Raw genomic sequence first — 20,801 nt, 5'->3', positions numbered from 1 at the left:
CTGGAAAATTCCATGGATGGAGGAGTCTAGTCCAGGGCTACAGTCCAGGGGTCGCAAAGAACAACAAAGAGGCAGCCAGCTTGACAGTTCTGTGTCGGAATTACCCAGATCAAGGGGTGGCTGCTGAGTGTTACTGCAAAGCCTGTGCATCTTTTCATCCATTGGTCTTAAGTAAGCATAACTTCTGAAGACTGGTGGGACTAGGAGAGGTACAGAGGAGCTCCAGGGGAGGGAGAGCAGACAGGAGACCTATCTGGCTTGCTTCTGATGAATGGCAGCATTTCTGGAACTTTAGAATTATCATTATGGATTGATGGGATTGGGGTCTGAAACAGTGATAACTTCAATGAAGAAAGATTAAAAACTAAAAACACACGTACCATATCAAGTCGTTCCATATATTGAATATACATAGAAAGATGACTATTACAAGGATTTCTTCCTCAAATCTGCAGTTAGACAAGATCTAGGACTCTGCAGTGCTTTGTAGAAGTACGTTCAAATTTATATGAAGGCAATGCAAGTTAGTGTGGTAATATTTTGTGAAATGTTCACTGTGTTTTGTTTGTGTGTGTGTGTATGTGTGGAGGGGATGATGAAATGACAGTTTAAAATATTTAAATGTTAATTTTATTCTTCTGTCTTACTGATTTTCTACATTTTTTATATATTCTATTAGCTTCCTCCCTAGTAATACTATGTATTCATCTTGTATTTGAAGGTAAAAATTACTTGTAAATTAAGAAATGCGCTGTTTAGTGAATATTATTTCTAATCTCTTAAATACGGGCAAGTTTTTCAAGCTATTTTTTAGGAAACTTGGAAGAGTTTGGAGTTTGCATGGGGTTTTCACAGTACTTGAATGGGTAGCAAGAGCTCTAGACAGGATCCAACTTGTTCTGACATGACAGTGAGAACCGCCTCTTTTAATTTTGGTACATTTCCAACTAATCCTCACCTTACCCTTGGGAGGGAGGGGTTGTTGTTATACTTACAGAGGGGGAATTCTCTAGGGTTGAGACGTCAACACTCTGCAAGACCACAGGGGTGGGCTGGGGACCCATCCCCCTCCCTGTCTTTGTCCTCCATTTTCTCCTTCCTTGGGCCATCACAAAACATGCCCTTGGGTCACAGCAGGACTCTGGACACATCAGCAAATCCCTGAGGATTCACCTCCCTCAACTGTACAAGGCGACTTGGACTGGTTTTTCTCCCTACCCTCTGCTACCTCCTGTTCATTTTGAATTTGGTTTATTCAGTGGAATGAGAAGTGATGGGATTCAGTGGATGTCAGCTGACTGATGGCAGACACAGTCCAGAGGAGGCTGTGAGTATAGCAGGCCTCCAGAAAGCCCACGCTGTTTGTCATGAACCAGGGTGGACTTTATTGCATAAATTCTGTCTTAAGGCGATCTCATAAGATATACGGACTTGGAAGAAGAAGTAGGAAACGAAAGCCTCTACAGAGATACAAAAAAGTAGACACCATTTAAGATGGGTTGTAGACTGACTTAGAGGTTCATGGGCCAGGTTAACAACTTCTGGATTAAGTAGTGCATGTACCCAATTTCACGGCCTCTAGGAGGACCAATCCTTTGCTCATCAAAATGAGCAAAGCTTATTTTGATATGGGAAATAGTAATTGAAAGATAAGAATGGAAAAAAAAATGTGATGCGTTTTCAAGACAGTCCTTTTCTTCCATGGAAAATTATGCTTCCCATATTACTTTCTTGGTTATTGGAATAGGTTAGAAGAAAGAAAAGTTGATGTAGAACCAATAGAAGTATATATACTTCTTTAGAAGTATATAGAGAACTCCATGCCATTTTGATACTTTTTTGGAATATATTAAGAGCAACACTTCTGATTGCAGATTTAAGGTTGTGATTTCTGTCCCATGAACCTATAAGCTGTATATTTAGGTCTGGGTGCCAATGGCAGGTCTGGGATAAAGGGTAAAAAATCTGAACCTCAGAGATACCCAGATTCCCTCCAAAGGGCAAAGATGTTCTACTGGTCATTTCACTCTTTCTTACACCCAAGATGTATAATTTTTCAGAACACAGGAAGAACAAGATGTCATTCACACATCTGAACATTTAGATTGCCATACAATTATTCTGGGTTTTGGAAATTTGAGAACAAAGGAGGACTCCCTGTTTTGTCTGGTGGGGGTGAACAATTGATCCATACTCAGTCTGAAAGCCTGATCCACTCTCTGTACCCATTGATCAGCTGTCATGGCATCTAACTTGCTGCTGAGAAACCCCAGGTGACGTCTACCATGTGAACTCTTTCAGGTCTGGGGTCACCGCAGGCAGCAATGGGGACCTGACACCTCACCTACACAAACCCACATTCTTCTCAGAATTGACTGTGGAAGGTTTTCACAGAATGTTTTTTTCATGTCGCATGCCTCACATTAAATATTGTTAAATATTAAAAACTGATTTTGGGGGTACAATTTACAAGTCTTCTTTTAAGAAGGAAACGACTAAAAAAATACCCACCCAAGCACCTACAACTCATCTAGCAAACAAGGCTAATAATACGTGGGCTGTGCCCGGAGAACTCCGTGACTCGTGGAGAAGCGGGAGGTGCGGTCCACCCTCTGGAAGGAAGTGAGACGTGTTGATGCAGACAGTGCCATCAGTGGTGCTTTGCTTCCTAAGTCAAGTTCAGCAGCTGCGTTTCAGAGTCAGTGTCGTTACTTATTTCGACCTAAAACAGAAAATATGAGTTGCTTTAAAAGACTTCAAAATTGAAAATGAAATTTCCGTTCTATTTACCTGGGCTTTATAAAATGCAAAATGTGATTTGTGCTGTCTGGGTTCCTGGCTGTAGAGTTAGCAAGCAAAACACCAGGGTCCCCTGCTTTTCCGATCAGGGTGGGTGAGCAGGTGTAAACACCAGAGGGTGGGACTTGGCTTCCTGGGAAGGAAGTACCAGCCCCAAGAAGATGGGGGGGTGAGGTAAAGGTGTTGTCTTTGGTGACCTTGGGGTAAAGATGACGGGGTGGTGTTGTCTCCAAACTGCCAGATATACCCCTATAGTCTTCTGCTGGTTGACTGCTCAAGAATCATCCAAGTCTGGCTTTCACACCACCTATGGCCCTTACATACATCCCACTCTGTGATGGTTAATTAAAAAAAAATACTTTAATTTATATATTTTTGACTGTGCTGGCTCTTCCTTGCTGCGAGCAGGCTTTTCTCCAGTTGTGGTGCACAGATTTCTCACCGTGGTGGCTCCTTTTGTTGCAGAGCACAGGCTTTAGGGTACATGGGTTTCAGTAGTTGTGGTGCCTGGCTTAGTTGCTCCTGGACCAGGGATTGAACCCATGTCTCCTGCATCGGCAGGTGGATTCTTTACCACTGAGCCACCAGGGAAGCCCGGTGATGGTTAACTTTATGTGTCAATTTGGCTAGGCCATAGCACCCAGATATTTGGTCAAACACCAATCTAAAAGTCACTATGATGGCATTTTTTTTAAAAAAGAGATTAACCTTTAAATCAATAGACTTTGAGTAAAGTAAATGCTCTCCATAATGTGGGTGGATCATGTTCAATCAGTTGAAGGTGTTAAGAGAAAAGACTGAGGTCCCTGGAGGAAGAAGGAATTTTGCCTCCAGACTGCCTTTGGACTCAAGATGCAATGTCAACTCTTCCTGGGTCTCTAGTCTGCCTGCCTACTCTGCAGATTTAGACTTGCCAACCCCATAATCACATGAGCAGATTTCTTAAAATCTCTCTCTCTCTCTCCACACACACACACACACACACGCACACACACACACACCCTATTGATTCTGTTTCTCTGGAATACACACTCTCACCTCCAGTTGTCCTTGTCTCCACACATTTGATAAAGATGCTGCACATTTCAGACTCCGTAACAGGCAGTTAGCCTTGGGAAGGCAAGGGCTTTAGTTACAACATCTTCATATAGTATCAGCCTCAACACAGTGTCTGCCACATAACTGGCACCCAGCATATATTTGTTGCATACTTTTGCCCTGTTTCTTTCTTGTGAGAAGTCTTAGCTGGTCCAAACCTACTTATCTTTGAGGTCAGTGGATATTTCTTCTCCTTGAAGTCCCCACTTCCACCTCAGTGGTGTTGCTTGCTCATCCTGCTCATGGCAACTCACATACTATGACTGGACCCCATGTGGGGTGAACAGCATTCAGCCTCAAAGTAACCGTGCTCCGACTGTTTCACTCAGCTCCGTAAGTTTTCTCCCTCCAACTAAATTATAAGCAGGGTGCCGGTGGAGACCGTCTTTCATGCTTGTTTTATCTCCCCATCCAGCAGTTCTCTCCCATTAACTCAGTTTGACGACTCTCTCTATGACTTGGAATATAGACTTTTTAGTCATAACTTGAAATAGCTGAAAAAAAGGTCTAATTTTCCAGTTTTGCCTTTTGGTAGCCACCCTTATCTCTGTAAATTCTGTTCCCTTCTCACCCTTCAGGGGTGGGACCCATCAGTTCCCTCCTAATCACTTATCACATTTTCTCTGTGCTCCTATTTCTCTACATTCTGAAAGATGTAGCCCAAATGCCTAGCCCTTTTACCCCACTGCAGTTTAACAAGGAAAGACAAAAGGGTGAAATTAAATGGTGGAATTTTTGTGGTTTTATAAATCTTTTAGTTCGAAGGGAGGGTCAAGTTATGGAGGTTCATTCATTCATCCATCCAACAGGTGACTCTTCTAGAATGGGATAGGCAGTAGGGGAGGATGTTTTCTTTCTTTGTTAGTGATAGTATTGGTGGTAGTGGTGGGGGGTGGGTAGTTAGGGGAACGTCTAGATACCTGCTCATTGATCCTTCTTTTTAAAAATCTTTTTAATTTTTACTTTTTTTAAAAGATTAATTTTTATTGGAGTATAGTTGATTTACAGAGATGTGTTAGTTTCTATTATATGGCAAAGTGAATCAGCTATACGTATACACATATCTCTTCTTTTTCGGATTTCCTTCCCGTTTAGGTCACCGCAGAGCACTCAGTAGAGTTCCCTGTGCTGTATAGCACATTCTCACTGAGTTGTCCATTTTATACGTAGTACCAATAATGTATATATGCCAATCCACACCCCCAGTTCATCTTACTCTCATTTCCCTACATTTATCTTTCAGATGATGAAAGTGAAAGAGTGAAGTGAAAAAGTTGGCTTAAAACTCAACATTCAGAAAACTAAGATTCTGGCATCTGGTCCCATTACTTCATGGCAAATAGATGCGGAAACGGTGACAGACTTAATTTTTTGGGGCTCCAAAATCACTGCAGATGGCGACTGCAGCCATGAAATTAAAAGATGCTTGCTTCTGGGGAAAAAAATTATGACCAACCTAGACAGCTTATTAAAAAGCAGAGACATTACTTTGCCACAAAGGTCCATCTAGTCAAAGCTATAGTTTTCCAGTAGTCATGTATGGATGTGAGAGTTGGACTATAAAGAAAGCTGAGCACCGAAGAATTGATGCTTTTGAACTGTGGTGTTGGAGAAGACTCTTGAGAGTTCCTTGGACAGCAAGGAGATCCAATCAGTCAATCTTAAAGGAAATCAGTCCTGAATATTCATTGGAAGGACTGATGCTGAAACTGAAACTCCGATACTTTGGTAACCTGATGTAAAGAACTGACTCACTAGAAAAGACCCTGATGCTGGGAAAGATTGAGGGAAGGAGGAGAAGGGGACGACAGAGGATGAGATGGTTGGATGGCATCACCAACTCAATGGACATGAGTTTGAGTAAACTCTGGGAGTTGGTGATGGACAGGGAGGCCTGGCGTGCTGCAGTCCATGGGGTCACAAAGAGTCGGACACGACTGAGTGACTGAACTGAACCTCTGCTTATAGCTACTTTTTTTTTTTTTAAAGCTTTATTTATTTTATTATATTCTGGCTGTGCTGGGTCTTTGCTGCACACAAGTTTCCTCTAGTTGCAGTGAGTGAGGGCTACTCCTTGCTGCCTCTCATTGTGGTGGCTTCCTTCTTGCAGAGCACAGGCTTTAGGGCACGTGAGCTTCAGTAGTTCTGGCTCTCAGGCTCTAGAGTACAGGCTCAGTAGTTGTGGTACATGGGCTTAGTTTTTCTTGGCAAATCGGATCCTCTTGGACCAGGAATTGAACAGGTGTTCTTTGCATTGCAAGATGGAATCTTAACCACTGGACCACCAGGGAAGCCCCATAAAGGTACTCTTTTCTGCTCTGGGGTTTTAGCAACATGGACTGAAAAAACAGTGAAGTAGGCTAAGACTGTTCCAAGGATTCCTGGTAGGAATTCTGGAGTGTTTCTTCAGGCAACAGGAAATACGCCTGCAAGGAGTTTTCTAAGAAGACAGTAAAGCAACTTTGAAAGCAGGCATTGATGGGAAAGCTTGTTGACAACTGTGCCTGAGGTTTTTATTAACAGATAAAAATCAAACATACACAGAAGTAAAGAGAATGCTATTCTGAATCCTTGTTTACTCACCATCCAGAATCAACTAAAATAAAAATGATCTAATTAAGTTTCAGGTATTCACGCAACATTTTTCTTTTTTTAGCTAGAGTATTTAAAAGCAAATCTTAGACATCATGTCATATGTGTCACTTATGGGCACACATCCAAGTGATGATTCCCTAGCTCAGTGATTTTTCCTTGTTGCTCTTGTTTAGTGGCTAAGTCATATCTGACTCTTTTGCGGCCCCATGGACTATAGCCTGCAGGCTCCTCTATCCATAGGATTCTCCAGGCAAGAATACTGGAGTGGGTTGCCATTTCCTTCTCCAGAGGATCTTCCCTGATCAGGGATCTAACCTGAGTTTCCTGCATTGATAGGCGGATTCTTTACTACTGAGCACAAGAGAAGCCCAATAGGTCTTTCAAATCTTTTATTTTATTTATTTTATTTTTTTATTTTTTCCATTTATTTTTATTCATTGGAGGCTAATTACTTTACAATATTGTAGTGGTTTTTGCCAACACATGTAAATCCATGGCTGATTCATGTCATGTATGTCAAATCTCTTTGAAATTGTATGAGTTCCCTCTCTCCCACATTTTTTTTTTTCCTTCCCATTTTCCCTATGCTGTTTCCCACATTCTAGATAGGTTGATTACTTCCTTGTGGTGAGGTTTAACTTACTCTGTTATTCTTTTTTTACACTTTCAGTCCAAGATCAGTTAGTCTAAGATATTTCATAGATGGTGCCATGTCTTATTGCATCACCTCTGGAGACACATAATGTCTAGCTGTCACTCTTTTAATGATGGATCAATTAGTTTAGGTAGAAGAGTTTGAGTTTTGGGATCCTTAAAAAAAAATTTTTTTGGGGGGGGCAGATGTTTGTAGATAAGTCAGCAGTTGCCTGAGGGTAACTACCCTCAAGGCAGAATGAAATCAAATGATAAGACAGTGATGTTCTTCCAAAGTTCATCTCCTGATGGGCCTGTCATTGTCTCTTTTTCTATTGCTTTTTTAAGTCTCACTGTGTCACTTCTGGAGTGTGTGTGCTATGTGTGTGTGCCTGACTTTGTGTTTTGTACAAGTAAACAATCTCAAATTTTTATTGTCTTCATAATAAAACAAAATATGAAGCTCAAAACTTGGTCAATTGGCCCTTATCTCCTCCCAGCTCAAAAATGCTTGCATCTCTTAGTAGGCAGCAATCTCTTAGATCTACTTCCCAGCTGACTCAGCAGTAAGGAATCTGCCCACAATGTGGGAGACTCAGGTTTGATCCCTGGGTGGGGAAGATCCCCTGGAGGAGGAAATGGCAACCCACTCCAATATTCTTGCCTGGAGAATTTCATGGATAGAGGAGCCCAGCGGTGTACAGTCCATAGGGTCGCAAAGAGTCGGACACGACTGAATGACTCATACTAGATCTGCAGTTGGGTTCAGCACATTCAAGCTTCCGGACAGTCTTTTTTGTAGTTTTAGCCTTTTTCTGGAAAATTGGCTTAGTCTGCCCACCATAGGCACTCTGCTTCCTGTCATAACGCCACTTTCCGTGTGCATACAGAGAATCCTTGCCTCTCTTGTACTGTGTCACTTTCTGCAGTTGGCGCTTGCCACACTTCGTACAGAAAGTCTAGCAGATTTTAGGAACATTCACCACCTTTACAAGAGCACTATTGGCACAGAAGGAAGCTTTCTTATGTCTTGTTTCTTCCCAGAACCTATCATAACTTGCAACTTATACATATTTTTGATGTGACTATAAAGTGAAAGATATGTACTTAACATAAAACTTGGTTTGTGTTCATTATCTTTAATTTTAAAAATCAGTGGATACTTCCTCTTGGGGACAGGGCCAAATGAAGCTACCATTACTCATGTTGATTAATTATTTTGGGGGGGAGATGCTCTGTAACTCCACACCTCTGCAGAAATCAATTTTCATGCCATTGACACTGATGACAAGTACTGAGAAAAATCCTGAGTTTCTTGGAAAGACAGGAATTGATAGCTTCCCTGGAGGGTACTGTTTGGATATGAGCTTCCTCATTTTGGAAAAGGTTTATGTGAACCAGGCTACATAAGCTCTGGGGGCAATGTGCAAGGTCATGTGTCAAACGAGAGGACCTCTGTGTCCCAAGGGAGGCGTAGGACAGATAACTGAGCATGGGCATGGAGCCCCTCTTGCGTGTGGCCGGCTGCACCCACTGGGGGCCACGTTCTTGCCTCGTAGACAGTGGTGCATCAACGGGCCTGTGTAGGAATGAGTCAGAACTGTGTGAGCCGTGTAAACAAAGCCATCTCACTGCTACTGGGCAAATAACTACACATTTCCCTGGTGGCTCAGACAGTAAAGAATCTGCAATGCGGGAGACCAGGGATAGATCCCTGGGTCAGGAAGATCCCCTGGAGAAGGAAATGGAAACCCACTTCAGTATTCTTGCCTGGGAAATCCCATGGACAGAGGAGCCTGGTGGGCTATACAGTCCAGGGGGTCACAGAGTCGGACACGATTGAGTGACTGAGCAGCAGCACTGAGCAGGATATATTCTTATATAGTCCCTAAAAAGGGATAATTGTCTCCTAGGGTGGGTCAGAATGTCATGAACGCCAGTGACAGAGGGAAGGCGCTCCGAGCCAGGGAGAGCAGTGAGCCCTGGGTGCCAAGAAGGCAGGCGGGGGGGGCACCGGCTCTCCTTGGGGACCACACAGAGGAGCCGAGTGCTTTACTATTTAGGGCTCTGCAGGCTTGAGGCCACCCCGGAGGGCTAAAGTGTATGAAGAGCTACCTTTCCAGGGACTGACGGGAACAGAACTGCAGCTCAGCAATGGGAAAAGCGAGCCAGTCGTCGCTCCAAGCAGGTCATTGACACCCGGCTCTGTGTACCACAGAGACAGACACACAGACACCTAGATCAATATGAAGGTGTGAAAGCCAATCGAGGACGAGTCAAAGTAGGATCCAGCCAGAGAGCTATCACTCTATTAGTCTTCAGTTGCTCGGTCAGGAAGTGGAAGTGTGATGGGATGAAGGATGGTTCCCCGGCTGCAGTTTACTAATACATCATTGGAGGTTATTGGTTTTTACTTATTATTATTTTGTAAATTTATTTTTGTGTCTTTTATTTTTAAATTAATTTTTATTGGAGTGTAGCTGCTTTACAATGTCATGGTAGTTTCTGCGGTACAGTAAAACGAATCAGCCATGTGCGGTGCTTAGTCGTTCAGTTCTGTCTGACTCTTTGTGACCCTATGGACTGTAGCCTGCTAGACTCCTCTGTCCATGGAATTCTCCAGGCAAGAATACTGGGGTGGGTTGCCATGCCCTCCTCCAGGGGATCTTCCAGACCCAGGGATCAAACCCAGGTCTTCCGCATTGCAGGCGGATTCTTTATCCCTGAGCCACCAGGGAAGCCCAGCCATACATACACATATGCCCTCCTTTATTGGATTTCCTTCCCATTCAAGTCACTCCAGAGCACTCAGTAGTTTCCTGTGCTATACAGTAGGTTCACATTAGTTAACCTATTTTATAAACAGTATCAATAGTGTATATATGTCCATCCCAATCTCCCAGTTCTTCCCACTGCCTCCTTCTCCTGCTTGGTATCCATACATTTGTTCTCTACATCTGTGTGTCTATTTCTACTTTGCAAACAGGATCATCTATACCATATTTCTAGATTCCACACATATGCGTTAATCAGAGTTTGAAAGTGCATTATTCTTATCTCCCTGCCTTCTACACACTCACACACACACACACACACACACACACACACACACACACCCCTCTGATTTGTCCTCCTAGCTGGTTTCTAATCTAGATGCTGTAAATGCAGGATGGCTTGGCACCAACCTGTAAGGATGCCGATACCAAACATCTGTTCTCAGGAAAGAGCAGATGGACGTGACCACCTCTAGCTCCGTCCAACAGCCCAGCTGTCAGAGGAGGATTTCCTCTGCGTCTGGACTGTGAAGGGTGGAGGTACAGAGGGAACTGACTGCAGTGCCGGCCTGAAATGGGGGGCAGTGTGTCTTCCAGAACTTGGTTGCAATAGCAGACAATCAACGGTAGCCACATGACATGTAACAATTTTTGTGAAGAAAAGTCAGCCTCCTGCAAAGGCAATCAGACAAGTCAAGATACCAGAGAAAAGTTGAGTTCTTATTTGGAAATCTGAGGAAAAGATTGGCTAAAAGCATCAGGAGAAGCTTTTTCCATCAAATTTTCTCAACTGCAGTCATGGGGCATCTTCTCTGTGGAAATTTCTAACATTATCAGATCTTCCTACTTCTCTTGGAAAACTTAGTTCTAAAACTCCTCTGCTGTCTATCTTTGATAAGCTGCTTTGGTCTGATTATTTTTACGTGAAGAGTTATTGCTACATGGGGCTTCATTTCCCCACCACCCAGTCCCTGACCATTATGATGATTTTGACAAACCTTGAAGTATTTCAGTTCCTTACAATGATGCTCCTTGATTATCTGTATCTCTTTTAGAGCTGTTTGAGTTTATGCCAAACTATGTTTCTTCTTGGGGCTTCCCTGGTGGCTCAGATGGGGAAAACATCTGCCTGCAATGCAGGAGACCTGGGTTCGATCCCTGGGTAGGGAAGATCCCCTGGAGAAGAAAATGGCAACCCACTTCAGTATCCTTGTCTGGCAAATCCCATGAACGGAGGAGCCTGGAGGGCTACAGTCCATGGAGTCACAAAGAGTTGGACACAGCTTAGCAACTAACACTATATGCCTATATGTGCCTAAGTTTCCTCCTGAGAGGTGAAGTTGCTTCTATTAACCCTTTACCTCTGGCGGTACTGCTGCTTCCACCATAAGCTGCCCTGCAGCTGTCCTCTTCAAACCACAGATGACCACTTGAGCAACCCTTGCACTGGCCCTTCCCCCATCATGAAAGGTGGTGTAGCAGTAGCAACGGAGAAGACCCTAGTAGAGACCCAGGATGTACTTATGTTGAGAGTTAAACCCCCTACTCACAGCCATGGCAAGATAACGGACCCCAGCACACGCTCCCCTTGACCCCCAAGCCAGACTCAGATGACAATCACTGGAAGCATCTCTATAGCCTTAGGCAGAAAGAACAACATAGTTTAGATGGTGAAGCAATGGCTGCTGGGGATCTCAGAGCATCCTCACCAAGAGCCAAGATTCCTTCTCTGCTTAAACATCTGCTTCCTTGTGGGTTTGCTGACTTTATGTGAGAACTATGGCAAAGACCAGATTGGACAGGCACAGATTTCAACTTTATCCTGTGCAGAGTGGCCAAGCAGATGAGACTCCATGTAGGGAACACTCCTTTTCTTCTTTTCCTCTTGATAAACTCTTCATCTTCTTTTCAAAGTCAGCTCAGACATCACAGCTCAGTCAGTGATGTCTTCTCTCCCCTAGTGAGAAGTAAACATTCCCTTTTCTGCAAAAACTTGCCTTGGGGACATCACTTTGTATCTGCTTATTTCTATGTAGGCTTCCTCTCCTGGATCATTAGCTGTTGGAGGTTGAAGCTCAAGTATCACTCATCTTTGTTATTTCCAGCCCAGAGCCTGGTTCACATGTTGTAAGTGATCAATACACAGTTGTAAATGGAAGTAAACCAATTTATTTAACCAGTGGGTCTTGATAGCTTGATGCTGTTACTTTAAAAAAAAAATAAATTTTTTATTTTGTATTGGGGTATATCCCATTAATAATGTAATAATTTCGGTGAACAGCAAAGGACTCAGCCATACATATATATGGATCCATTCTCCCCCAAACCCCCTTCCATCCAGGCTGCCACATAACATTGTGTAAAGTGTTACCTTTTTAAAAAATTGAAATACAGCTGATTTACAATGTTGTATTAGTTTCAGGTGTTGAGCAAAGTAATTCAGATGTGTGTGTGTATATATATACACACACATATGTATAATATGTATACACATATTATATATACATATATAAATACTCATATATAATAAGTATTTATAATATATATTATATATAAGTATATATATACTTATAAACAACAAGTATAATAATAATATATATAATATATATATATAATCCTTTTTCAGATTCTTTTCCCTTATAGATTATTACAAGATATTGAATGTAGTTCCCTATGCTGTACAATTCGTCCTTGTTGTTTATCTGTCTTATGTATAGTAGTATGTCTCTGTTAATCCCAAACTCCTAATTTATGCCTCGCTCACCTTTCCCCTTTGGTAACCATAAGTATGTTTCCTGTGTCTGAGTCTGTTTTTGTTTTGTAAATAAGTTCATTTGTTGATGCCGGTATTTTAAAGAGAGACAAAGCAGGAAAGACCAAATCCATGTATGAACTGCCACCCCATCCCATCACCCCAGTGCACATAGTCACACACAGGTGGCCTGTGGGCCCTGGAACCGGACACTTTATGATTATGAGCAATGACAGAATCAAACACAAGAATGGGGACTCCCGGTACAAGTCTATAGTGAATGGGCTGTCTGTGACCATCCACCTAGAGTTGAAAGTTACCTGTCTACATGTGCTTGAGAATATGACCAAGATTCTCCCAGTTCCCTTCATAAAGCAGCTTTTCCATAAACCTGGATTTGTACTCCATGGAAATCAGAGCCTTAATGAAGCTTAGAAGCCAGGGCTCACGCATGCCCCCTAACGATTTAGTGCAGAAGACTGGCTTTTCCTCCAGTCTGTTGCTGGTACCAGGGATATGGCATCACTGCACTGGTTACAATGGAACCCAAAACAAGGGCTTTTTAAAAAACAATCAAGCAGGCGGACTGATGCCAACTGGTTAAACTCTGCCATATTTGCATACCTGAGGGGAGAACCCACACCAACCTCCTAAATTGTTTCCTGTACAATGATTTTATTTTGGGTCTAGTTTGATCTTGCAGATTCCTGCTTCCTTCACAGTTGAAGGCATTCCATATTCACCTGGTATAATGACATGCATCATCTCTCAAAGCAGAAACTTGTTCTCTTGTTTCCTGCAGCTTGTAGTCGATGCCACATTCAGCTGAAGAGTGTGGGAGGTCAGCAGTGAACAGGGTAGTTGATGTAACTAGAGAGTATCACACCAAGTGAAGTAGATCAGGAAGAGAAGGACAAATGCCATAGGATATCACTTATATGTGAAATCTAAAATATGGCACAAATGAACGTATCTATGAAACAGAAGCAGATTGATAGAGAACGGATTTGTGGTTGCCAAGGGGGAGAGGGGGTGGGGGAGGGACGGACTGGGAGTTTGGGGTTGGTAGATGCAAACTATTGCATTTAGAATGGATAAACAACAAGCTCCTAATGTATAGCAAAGGGAAAACTATATCCAATATCTCGTGATAAACCATAATGGAAAAGAATATTAGAAAAGAATGTCCATGTGTGTATAAGTGAGTCACTTTGCTGAATAGCAGAGATTGGCACAACATTGTAAATCAGCTACTGTTCTTGTCGTTTTAGTTGACTCTTTGCGACCCCATGGACTGTAGCCCACCAGGTTCCTCTGTCCATGGGATTCCCCAGGCAAGAATGTTGGGAGTGGGTTGCCATTTCCCTCTCCAGCAGATCTTCCTGCCCCAGGGACTGAACCTGTGTCTCCTGCTTGGCAGGTGGATTCTTTACCACTGAGCCACCAGGGAAGTCTACTATACTTCAATTTTTGAGGAAAAGCCCTTACGAGGGAATGGAGTTGATCACAGCCTTTTAGGTAAACTTACCAGGATGTTTCGTGCATTCTGGATTCACAGAGATGGAAGGGACCTTAAGAAACAGAGACAGAATAACATGCCTCGGGGCCATCCCACTAAACACCCTTTTCAGGCACATGGATGAGTGAGTGTCATTCAAGAAGGGAGATTCCATTACCATCAGTAATCAATTGCTGTGTTTTATAACTTCCCCTAATAAAAAGATCTTTCTTACATCCGACCAACATCTTTCATACTGCAATCTCTCTGCCGAGTAATTCTTCAGAGTGGGGATGAAAGAAATCATTCATCATCCTCTTTTCACATAAGTGTGTAGAAGACGGTCCAAGTCACCATTCGGCATTGTTTCAGTTCTTTTCTCACTTCCGATGCTCTGGCCATCTTTGTTACTGTACAATCCCTGCCAAGTTCCCCACATGCACAGACACCCACTTCTGGGGCAGATCATTCATGAGCACTCAGTAGCATGAGCAATGAGGTGGTGGTTGCTTGGTTCTGGAATGTGACGTGGGGTGAATGCTTTTCCAAATTGGATTTGCTTTAAGAAACCAACATATATTTAAACACCTATCATGTGACAGGCACTGTGCTGATTTGTGTGCCATGGGCACCTGTGTCTCTTTTAGCTCACTCTGCTGGAATAAAATTAATTCCACGTGGGGAGGTGGAGGAGCCAATACAGGCTTCTAGAGGCTTCCGTCCCCAAAGCAGCTGGGGCAGGAATTGCAGATTTCGGCAAAGAGGCAGCTGGTGAATCCTTTCATACGTATTTCTTATACTAGTGATTGTGTTACCAATTCCCTCTGTCATCATGAAATTACAGAGCCTGAAAGAATGGGAAGGTCATCTGAGCAAGTCTACAATGTCATGGTGAGAGTGTCTCACCCAAAAGGCCCCAGCTCCACCCCTAACTACTTGAGATACTTTGGGAAGATCGTTTATCATCTATGAATCTCAGGTTCCTTATTTATAAAGTGGACTTTTAGTACATTATTTTCATGAGGATGAAGTGAGATAATAATGCAAATTGTACACGGTAGCTACTGTTTTATACAGCTGTCTATTTGCTGCTTAGAGTTTTCTAGGAATGCAGTCATGGTATCTACTTTCTTGTTTTTTAGTATTTTATCAGCCAAGTGACTGTGACTCCTTCCTTATACTCAACTGAAATCTGTCCAGTTTGAGGTGTTTTCATTGTAGTTGCTGACTTTCTCCTGATTAGTCAAACATTTGAGTAGTAGGTGGACTTCTCTGGTGGCTCAGATAGTAAAGAATCTGCCTGCAGTGCAGGAGACCTGGGTTCTATCCCTGGGTCAGAAAGGTCCCCTGGAGGAAGAAATGGCCACCCACTCCAGTAGCATGTGAGCCTGTGTTTCCTTTAGCTCACTCTGCTGGAATAAATACTACCCACTCCAGTATTCTTGCCTGGAAAATTCCAAGGACGGAGGAGCCTGGCAAACTACAGTTCATGGGGTTGCAAACAGTCGGACATGACTGAGTGACTAACACTTTTTTTTTTCTTTTGAGTACTAGGCACAGTCATAAGCAGCTTTAGAGATGCTCTTTATACCTTATTCCATTTAATCCATCCTCCCTCCTCCACCCAGGTGACAGAACCAAGTCTATTCTCAGAGACATGGAAGAAGGCCCCTGGGACCACACAGTTAGAGCCTGGATCCTAACCTAATCTTTCTTCTCTTTTCCCTCTGCTATGCTCCCCCAAGAAACACACTAAGTCTCTGCTTTGTACACTAAATCATCCTTTCTTCCCCCAGTTTGGCAATCTAATAACAAGAAAAAGAAAACTATCATTTAAGAAACTTAAATCATTGTACTACTTGAAATCCTTTTTGGAATGAACAATAATAATGATAATGTTGGGTTACATGTGAAAGGTGTGTTTCAAATATGAGTGGAAAATTAAACCAATGATTAGTAGTGGTAGGTCCAAATTATTTCAGGTTTGGTTAGTTTTGGCCAAGTTAGAAGGATTAATATTTTCCATCTCATCACACCTTTACTTACAGATGAACAGGCTTTAACGTAACATGATCCTGGTAGTAGGAGTGTGCATCAAGTCCACCTATGAAATCAACTGTAAATACAACATAGCCCAGTATGAATAAGTGTGCAAGTTCACATAATAGTAGATGACTTAAAAAGAACACACAAAAAGTTAACAAAAATATATATCACACAATGGAAGAATGTGTATATAATATAAAGACTGTTCAAAATATTATCAGTGGTCAAAAAATGGGGAAATTAAAAAAAATTTTTAATGGAGGATAATTGTTTTATGATGTTATGTTGGTTTCTGTCATACACCAACATGAATCAGCCACATGAATACATATGTCCCCTCCCTCTTGAACCTCTCTCCCACCTCCCACCCCATTCCACTCCTCTAGGTTGTCACAGAGCACCTGAAAAAAATGGGGAAATGTGAAGAAACACACACAGAACTTGGGATCTTAAGGGACTGAAAAATCACAGTTGTTACTGGCTTTAGTAAAAAATGAAGTATACTAAATAGTATTAGATTTTAAATAATGTGCTTGTCCTTAGGCATACAAATATGCCCTTTCCCCTCATATATCAAAAGATATACCTTTTCTTCTTGTTGCCAGAAACCATTTTTTTTTCTTTAAGAATATTTATTGCATTATTAGAAAGACCTTTGAGAAGTCACAAAATCTATGTCCTTGCCCTCCGTCTTCAAGCCATTCCTGACAAATGAGCACCTGCATTTTGCAGAGAAAGTTTCAACTTCTCTCTGGTAGTGTGGTACTTGCCTCATACTGTATAGACTCACTAATTTTGTTAATATTCTGTCTAATCTGTTTCCGCTTTGATCAAAACCTCAATCTTTCTTCTGCAAATCTAATGTCTGTGGTTGATCTTAGCTCATTTCTCCTTTTTTTTTTTTTCCCCTGCCGTAGTCCATTAAAGCTATTAATTAGGTCCTATCAAGCTATGGCTATATTATAGTACTCTAATATTAACAAGTATGTGGGTGTATAGGAACACTCTGAGCTTGGTATGTGTGTGTGTTTAGGTACACAAGTTGTGAATATTTTATCATATTCTCCACTCAAGACAGGCATGCTAGTAAACTGTGATTTTGAGAAAGATGAATTAGCCTAGAAGTTCAGAGGGGCCAAGAAAAGCCCATCCTTTTCCTACCAAGGCACGTAAGTCACCTGGACGCAACCTTAAGGAGAGAAGTAGTGAGATAGGAGTCAATCGGAGACACTGAAACAATTTTCCCAGGACTTCCCTGGTTGTCCAGTGGTTAAGAAGCCACCAGCCCATGCAGGAGACACAGGTTTGATCTTTCCTTAGGGAAGATCCCACAATGCCCTGGGGCAACGAAGCCTGTAAGGTGCAACAAGAGAAGCCACTGGGATGAGAAGCCCTTGGGCAGCAAGAAGACGCAGTGCAGCCAAAAAGTAAATAAATAAAGTACTTAAAAACTCTTCTATTAAAAAAGGAATCTTATCAGAGAGAACTACCAGTGTCTAAAGGGGTCATTTAGTCAGACTAGATTAAGTTTTTATTAGATTAGATATTTAATCAAATATCCAACCCCGGACCTTGTTGACCAATGGGTGAAAATTTAGAAGGAAAAAGCACCTGATCAATTAACATTGTTGATTAAAAATTGAATGGCCCTAAAAAAAAATGTTGGGTAATGCTATAATTTACTGAACTGATATGGAAAATATTTTCATAGTTAAAGATACTATGACTTACAGAGGCACCTTTGGAAGTTGAAGGGTGTGTTAAAAGAAACAAAATTATAAATACATACATTCATGAATAAAATTATTCAATTAAAAAGTTATTTCAAAGTAAAATTATCTATAAAAATGAAGATTAAAAATCAATATACATATTTGTTAAAGCAGAATAAAAAGAAAGCTTTATATTCATTTGAACGTTAAAATGTAACATTAACATAATTATTTTTGGTATAAATTCATGTACTGCCATGAATCTGCTCCATGTTCCATGTCTGTCTGTAATATACTACATCACTGATCTTTTGGGGGGAAATATACACATATCTTTTCAATATGGTTTTATTATTTTTATAAATTTATTTATAATCTTATTCAACACTTCTTTTATGATTAGTAAACTTGAAATTGCTGATATCTTGATTGCCTCTGTAAATCATAGTACTTTTAACTAGGAAAATATTTTCCATATCAGTTCAGTTCAGTTGCTCAGTCATATCTGGCTCTGCAACCCCATGGGCTGCAGCATGCTTGGCTTCCCTGTCCATCACCAACTCCCAGAACTTTCTCAAACTCATGCTGATAAATGCCAAGCACGTTTGCTACAGAGAGGACAGGTGTCATATAGTTTAGCCCAAATACTTGCCCAAACACTGCTATTTTACTTCCATTTAGCTCATCTTTCTGTGCCAAAAATTTTACAAGACACAAAATAACTTGCATTTATTGACGATACTTTTTAGATCTTCTCACAAATTAAGTTTTTTCATTTTGGTGCAAAATATAAATTTGTCAAATAAAACGCAGCTCTGTCAAAAGAGTCTTTCAAGTCAAGAGATTTCAAAAGGAAACTATGAAACTGAAAATTAAATTTCATATAACATTTGAACTCTCAATATTTAATTTGTCCAGTTTGCTGTTTTGTGAGCATAAATTTCCATGTTTTCCTTTTTTGTAAGCTTTCACTTATTGCCATTTACTAAAAGATTCAAAAGATGATTTTGAATCATCTTTGAAAACAGCATTATTCATCATATCCAAAAGGTGGAAAAAGTAGGTAGTTAAGAAACTGAAAACAGCAAGAATCTTTTATGGGTGGAACACAACAATGTGGTTTTTGACAACAGAAACCTAATATTTCCACATTAGAAAAATAGTTTTTTTAAGCACACACTAACACTTCCCTTTTGCCAGAGTAGGAATACAGTTTAAGTAAAGAGATAAACTGAAGTGTTTATAGATTTTAAAGTTTTTTAAAAATGATGCTTTAAAAACTGAATTTGTTTTTTGACCCAACGAAATACTTGAAAACAACTCAGTAGGAAATCTTTCAGCTTTTAAGCTTTCAGAGTGGTAGTTGTATCACACTGCTAAGAAAGTGAAGTGACTATGTATTCTAAAAGTCACTGTAACAAGAAAGATGTGAGAACAAAAGCTGCTGAAGTAAGGAGTTGCTCCAGCAGAAATAAGATGAATTGCAATGAAACCTGAGAAGTAGCAGAAGAGGCATAGATGGGTTTTCAGAAATATTAGAAAAGGAGAATTAGAAGCAAAACATCATGAAGTCTGAAGTAATCACAGCAAGAGCATCATCTAAGGGTCTTTGGCAGAAGAGTGGCCTTGGAGGAGACGAGGAAGACAGAGGGTAGGGGGTTGTGCACAACTTGCTGAGTGACCTGCAGGATAATTGACTTGAATTCTCTGGTTATTAAAGTCTTAAAATGTAGAAGAGAAAAATCAGCACAATTAAGAGCTGGCATCAATGGTGCAGAAAAGCCATTTACAGAGAACATTGCCCTCTTCACCCATTCTCGGAAACGGAGGTGTTACTATCAAAGATCCCTTGGGGAGAGCCCACAGCCAGGAAACCCCATTGTTCGTAGTCCTTTCAAATGTATTTCCTGTGCCAACTTCCAACCGCAGAGCCAAGCGACTTCTTGGAACAAATTATGTTACTTGCATTGGAACATCTTTGTGGCTATTCACTCTCCCCATGGCAGATCCCAGACAGGGGTTCTCACTGACCTGGAGGAACTCCAAAGCCACTCTGGATTTACAGCATCATCTTACTGTACAAACATAGACCTGTTTTCCATTTGTGGGGCTTCCCTGGTGGCTCAGATGGTAAACAATCCACCTGCAATGCTGGAGACCCGGGTCAGAAAGATCCTCTGGAGAAGAGAATGACTACCCATTCCAGTATTCTAGCTTGGAAAATTCCATAGACAGAGGAACCTGGTAGGCTACAGTCCATGGGGTGGCAAGAGTAAGGCATGACTGACTGACAGTTTCACTTTTCTTTTTTGGTTTTTCACTTTTCCACTTGTAAGAGATTCACAACTGAGTCTTCTGTATGACTACAGGGAACTTTTGGTCATCAGTGAGGTTTCTAATTGATAACTCAGTACTACCAACTCAGGGCTTCATTTGGACACTGCAATCCTGCCTGACACCTAAAGCAAGACAGGCCATTTTCAGTGAGCACTCAAGCTATCATTTATGTCCCAGGTTTAACTAGATTCACCCTGGTGGCTCAGCTGGTAAAGAACTCGCCTGATGATGCAGAAGATACAAGACATGTGGGTTCGATCCCTGGGTTGGGAAGATCCCCTGGAGGAGGGCATGGCAATATACTCCAGTATTCTTGCCTGGAGAATCCCCATGGACAGAGGAGCCTGGCAGGTTACAGTTCATGGGGTCACAAACAGTTGGACACGACTAAGTGTGCACGCACACACACACCAAAGAATGAACCAGAATGCAGGCATTTTTTTTCTGATCCAGTTCTGTTGCACACTGCCTTGTCTCTGATTGGGAAAAACAGAGACAATCTACCATTGTGTTTAGCTCAGAGAAATGAGAAGACTTGGGAGGATGAGGATCAATTA

At 41.5% G+C, this 20,801-nt stretch overlaps 1 protein-coding gene and 1 pseudogene across 3 annotated transcripts in view; both read right to left on the bottom strand.

The window, feature by feature from the left end:
• Window positions 1-2,381: 2,381 nt before the first annotated feature.
• The window catches only part of NKAIN3 (sodium/potassium transporting ATPase interacting 3), a 513,013-nt gene continuing 494,593 nt past the window's right edge, over window positions 2,382-20,801 (bottom strand). Inside the window, exons 6-8 of one of the 3 annotated variants that reach the window (XM_043880325.1) lie at window positions 16,196-16,265; window positions 14,180-14,222; window positions 2,382-2,722 (exon numbers count right to left, since the gene is read on the bottom strand). In XM_043880325.1, coding sequence (XP_043736260.1) covers window positions 14,204-14,222; window positions 16,196-16,265 — 89 coding nt within the window. In that variant the 3' untranslated portion in view covers window positions 2,382-2,722; window positions 14,180-14,203. The remainder of the gene's footprint in view (window positions 2,723-14,179; window positions 14,223-16,195; window positions 16,266-20,801) is intronic. The other 2 variants (XM_043880326.1, XM_043880327.1) reach the window with 2 other exon arrangements.
• Window positions 7,590-14,196, bottom strand: LOC122679639 (annotated as a pseudogene).

This window comes from Cervus elaphus, chromosome 21 (genome assembly GCF_910594005.1).
Source record: "Cervus elaphus chromosome 21, mCerEla1.1, whole genome shotgun sequence".
Classification (NCBI taxonomy): domain Eukaryota; kingdom Metazoa; phylum Chordata; class Mammalia; order Artiodactyla; family Cervidae; genus Cervus; species Cervus elaphus.
The sequence above is the reverse complement of the archived record's forward strand: the minus strand, read 5'-3'. Positions and strand labels throughout refer to the sequence as shown.